This window comes from Gavialis gangeticus, unplaced genomic scaffold (genome assembly GCF_001723915.1).
Source record: "Gavialis gangeticus isolate Ggan-Ray unplaced genomic scaffold, GavGan_comp1, whole genome shotgun sequence".
Classification (NCBI taxonomy): Eukaryota; Metazoa; Chordata; order Crocodylia; family Gavialidae; genus Gavialis; species Gavialis gangeticus.
The window spans coordinates 45,533,193-45,538,768 of NW_017729032.1; the positions used below are offsets into that span (position 1 = coordinate 45,533,193).

A 5,576-nucleotide genomic window follows, 5' to 3' on the forward strand; every position below is an offset into this window, starting at 1 on the left:
ATATATATATATATATAGCATAAACAAACACAAGTCAGGACAAAATATATATTTTTAAATAAAATTAAAGTATGTTATTATGGATGATTTTTAGTATAGAATTTGGGTTTTTTGGTTCAAAGATGGCAACCCCCCTTTCCAAAAGGAGTACGTCCAGGGGCAAGGGGAAGGATTTCTGGTGGCAGAGGTCAGGGGCGGAACTTCTAGTCCCAAAATGGCAACCAGGGGGCGGGACACTTGTCAAGGGGCGAGGTCACCCTTGTGGCCCTCAACAGCTCGCTAAACTCGTTAAGTGGCCTTCCAGGCAAAATAATTGCCCAACCCTGGGCTAGAGGGAGGGAAAGGCAAGTGGAAAAACTGTTACATGGCTATTTAATACACGAGCTTTGCATTTCTAAGACAGAAAACAGTAATAACTTGTTTTTGTAAAGCTGTAGCAAGTTGCATCATAGGAAAAGGGAGGTTTTATGTTTTGGGTTTTTTTTACCTACGGTTGCTATGAAACTGCCTTGTGACTATGGTTAAGCACTATAAAATTAATCTGAATTATTCTATTTACACTACTTACAACAACACATTTTTCTGATAACATGTAATGTACATAGCTCTATTGTTTTACATGTATGCTCTGATTATTATGTCTTAAATATTTAATCTTTTCAGTTTTTTGGGTGGTTTTTATCCCTTGAAGCTGTATTCATTCTTGGACTAAATCAAAATCAAAACCCCAAAACCTATATTATGTGGGTAATATTATTCTTACAAGCAATTCCACTGAACTCAAAGTGGAATACAACTGAATAAAAATTAATCTTGGTAAGTGTCCTGAATGTTGCACTCCCAGACTGAACCTTAAAAAAAAAATCATAGCATATTCAGAAAATAGAAATGCTCATTTCTCAAGTACCTTTTATGTGCTTCCTGCTTACTGCGACATTCTTCACAGTAATATTTGTATTCACTGCACAGAGTTTCTGTATTGCTGAAACCCCTGAATATAAAAACAGAAATGAAAATGCAGGATGTGGAATTCATCCTTTGATTTTGAAATAAACTGATCTAAAAAAAAAAAACATTAAAACCCACACAATTTATTTTAATAACAATATAGAACAATATGCAGGCACATTAAGCATCTGACATCAATGTAACTGCAGCTATTAGTTTCTCACATTTTCATCTTGATGAATTCAGTAGTTAACATATGAAATAAGGTCATAAATAAAAAAAGGCAGTATCAGATACTTTTGCATGTACCTTAAACAGTGAGTAATTGATGTATTCTGTTCCACATCAACAGAAAGGTCTAAAAAATCTTCATCTTTGCTGCTTACCTGCAGAGAAAGACCAACTCTTCAATAAACTATAGTTAAGTTTAATTAATGACTAATCTCACAATTACTGAGCAATACTTTTGACTCAGACTACATCTTTCACGTTCACCTAATACAAACAAGTTCAGAATGATGGCACTTATATTTTAAGAAGCTTTCTCTGGAGTCAGGAGGAAAGGGAAAAGGACATTACAGTGCCACTTGCAAATTTGCTTTGTGTATGTTTTCTTACAGATAGCACTGATGCTGGGTTCCTCTTACCCTTACAAGCAGAATGACGATCAGCCACAAACTAGGACTGCCTTTCCAGTGCTCCCACTACTACTCTTCCACTGAGATTCTTTCCTATTTGAAAAAACGTGCTAACCTGCTACACATCTCAAATTAAGAAGGTAAATCCCTGAAAACTTGGCTTAGAAAGGCTGATAGGGCTGGACTTTTCAATGTCTCAAATGATCAAGAGAAAGCAAGTTATTTGATAAATGGGAATATGATTTCCTTCTCTGCGACTCCGTTTATGGACAATCTATGAATCCACAGCAATTTTTTGTGAGAAAATACAACACAATACAAAGTACTCAAAAACCAAAGAAGAAAAGGAGATCTGAGGACAAATCATGTCATATCCACAAATGTTTGTAAATTTAGTCAACTGCGCCTAGTAAAAGAGTCTAAGTATACAATGGTATAGTTGACAGGTTTGTCTACTGATGTCTCCAGTGGAGATCATTTATTGTCACTAGAAAAGAAATTTATGTCTTGTAAGACTCCTGGATCTTGGCCCTAACACAGTTAGACAAAACACCTGGCTTTTTCCCTTGTAAGATGAGGGAAGATGATACGTGCTCCTGAAAATACTTTAAGCACATCTTTAAAGGCCAGGAGAGTTCTAATGTGACATTATCTCAGTCCTATACCAGAAAGGGAACAGAAACTTGAAAAATGGCATAATGGTCCTTCCTGCCAAGAGAAAGAAATTTTGACAAAAGGAAAGGCAATGGCAGAAGATTATCTTGTCGTTAGAAAACAGCAAAGAGAACTAAGGAAAGTGAAGAGTTCCAATTCTTCTGGCTAAGGTAGTTGCTGCCCAGAACTACCTTCAGAAGCACAGTCCTAAACTTATCAAATGCAGAGCACTAAGGAGAGGACTGCACTCAGTGGGTTATCTGCAGAAGAAAAATCTACCACTTTGCTGGAACTGTGCCTACAGGCAATAAAATCTTAACTCTACAGCACTTCTACAAGACTATTTAAGAAGCTGAAATGCAAAGGCTTTAATGCTAAAGGGGTCTTAAGAGTTTCTGTTTAAAAGAGAAGTTTGTCTATCATATAAAGATATGATGCCCTCTCCAATACCCACTCCTGGTCCCTCTCCCCACTCTCCCCCACCTCCCAAAGAATTCATTCACTTTCACCTTTTTCTGAGTGTGGCATGTTACGGACACCTGGAAATGAACAAGTCCTTCAGGGCTGCCTTGTTGCAAATCACTTCAAGAGTTGATATGTTTGAGTCTGGGGATTTACTAGGCCCATTGGCAATGTGTCAGGGGCTGTACTGATTTGTGCACTGATAGTAGGGCACGGAGCTGCAGCCTAGCTGATGCCAGGGCCTGGCAGCAGCAGGGACAGTGGCAATGATGCGATTTTTGCACTAACCACAGGGTGCAGGGCTGCAGCCAGAAACCGGCAGTAGTGGGGGCAGCAGTGGTGCAGTTGTGGCTCCCTACTGTCAACACTTACATGTGGGCAATGGCCAGGCCTGGCTGAAGATGTTCTCAGCATAAGATCAGAGTCATTTACAACACCTCGGGAAGCCTCAGCAGATCTGAGCAACTCCTTGCCTTTGCCAGTGTGAAGTAATTAGGAATAAAAAACTATGATGACGACTGTTTTTCAGGCACTCCACGAAACCGGGAAAGGAAGAAAAATGTATGAGCCAAGGAAAGTTCCATGGCGTAGTAAACATGCCCTAAGAAAGGTTTGCTGGGGCCAGAAAATTGTTATAAAACAATAATGGAAGTTGGCAGCAAAATTTATTGGCAAAAGTTCATAACAGGGATTCTTCAGCTCCTGGGAATCTCCTGGTAGATTTCTTTCTGTAAGGACATCCCTCAGTAAAGCAGGTTCACTGACTATTTAAGGTGACCACAAATAAATAAATAAAAGCAGATCTTATTAAAAAGGAGTACTGCAAGAGCAGAGTGGGGTTTTTCTTTCCATGCTGGCAGTTCAAGTACATAAAGTAAGGCACAGCAATAGTTAAGAGGATATACCTTCTCAGAGTTAGGTTTATGAACATCAAAAATGGTAATTCAATTGCCTGCATCTTAAGGAGGCTTTTACGAAGCTTTCTTTCTGTTGGAGGCCACATTTTCTGTGCTGAGCAGATACACATATTCTGGCCTGAACCTAAGGAGAAGAGGATGGATAAAATCAGGGAAGCTCATCTCTTGCAAAAGCAAATACTGAAGTGTATGGAAAGTCAGGTGAGCATCATGACTCACTATAAGACACCTGTGAATAATAGCGAAGGCAAGGAGGATGGGAAAAGACTTTCCCAACAGATATCCACAAGATCTTGACTGTCTTACACCAGATGTGGTCAAATTTCATAGTTCAGAAAACCAAGGAGAACATTCATTAAAATTAAGTGTCAGCACAGAGATTTCCTCATCACTGTAGGTTACCTTTTCGACCTTTTAGGGAAGTTGAATGGCTGGATTTATTAATTATGGGTTTTACTGAAATAAACCAGTAAGGCACAAAAGCACTCCTGAAAGACATAGTTCAGTAGGACTTTTTAAAGCCTTCCCCCAGAGACAAATGGTAGCCAGACAGTCAAGGAAAAAAACACAGCCATGGAAGTTGTTTCTCTGCATGTTACTCTCAATCAAGCAGAAATCAAATGAGACACACACAGGATGCAACAACAAAACACAGGAAGATGCTGGATGGGAATCCTACCTGTTAAGAGCAAGAAAGGAGGAAGAACCCTGTCTTCCTACTATTAAGTTAGTTATGTAATGAGGATATCAGGATAAGATCTGGAGTATAAAGGGTCACCCAAGCTGCACACATGATTTGCCTATCAGGCCACTGGCTATTAAGTTGGCTACTATTTTGGTGCTAGAGGAAGTCACACTACACTATAGGGAATTGAATCTAGGGGTCTTGCAGTCCTAGCTCACAACCCCACCTACTGGACCCTCTTTCTTTTCACCATATTTACCCTTTCAACACATCCTGCAAAAGAGGGAAGTATTATCCTTTGTCCCACTTTACAAAAGTGGAACTAGGATATAGAACAATTACACATCTTGCACAAAATTACACACATGAGCAGTGGCAATGGTATAAATTGATGTCTTGACTCCTGAAGTGTATGGAAAGCTAGGTGAGCATCCAAATTCATTGTAGGATGTCTGTGCCTCGGCCTAACACCTTAGGTCACAAGATCATACTTTTTAAAACCGTTCACTTGGCTACACATATGTAGTTAAGACCATATGATGCTTTTGTCACTGCTCTACCTTTAAGACTTGAGGAAAGATCCAGGAGGCAATTAGTATGACTTATTCTCCAATAGCTACAAATTCACAACCTGTACACATGTAGCCCCAGCCTCCCTGCCTTCCTAGTCTCTCTCAAAAAAAGAAGAAAAAAAAGCAGAGCAACCTGAAAAAGAAAATAATGCTAGCTACTAACTCTGGAGTTCTTTATAATCTATGAAATTCTGTTCTATGAGTGATAACATTTTATGCTACAGTGTAGCAGTTTTAGTCTCACCAGCCAAATGAATTCATAGATTTCACAGACATTAGGGCTGGAAGGGAGCTCAGAAGATCGAGTCCAGCCCCCAGCCTGAAGGCAGGAAGTCAGCTGGGGTCATAGGATCCCAGCAAGATAAGCATCCAATTTGTTCTTGAAGGTGTTCAATGTAGGTGCTTGAACCACCTCCAATGGCAGGCTGTTCCAGACCTTGGGGGCTTGGACAGTAAAGAAATTTTTCCTTATGTCCAGGCTGAAACGGTTTTGTAGTAGTTTATGACCATTTGACCTTGTCATCCCTTGGGGCACTTTGGTGAACAAACGTTCCCCCAGATACTAGTGGTCACCCCGATAAACTTATAGGTGGCCATCAGATCACCCCTGAGCCTGCGCCTTTCCAGGCTAAAGAGCCCCATAGATCTCAGCCTGTTGTCGTAAGGTCTGTTTTCCCGACCTCTGATCATGCACGTGGCT

The 5,576-nt window shown here is 40.1% G+C and overlaps 1 protein-coding gene across 1 annotated transcript in view; it reads right to left on the minus strand.

The window, feature by feature from the left end:
- The window catches only part of USP12 (ubiquitin specific peptidase 12), a 38,330-nt gene that overhangs the window by 7,910 nt on the left and 24,844 nt on the right, over window positions 1–5,576 (minus strand). Inside the window, exons 3-4 of the mRNA XM_019525227.1 lie at window positions 1,258–1,334; window positions 908–991 (exon numbers count right to left, since the gene is read on the minus strand). Coding sequence (XP_019380772.1) covers window positions 908–991; window positions 1,258–1,334 — 161 coding nt within the window. The remainder of the gene's footprint in view (window positions 1–907; window positions 992–1,257; window positions 1,335–5,576) is intronic.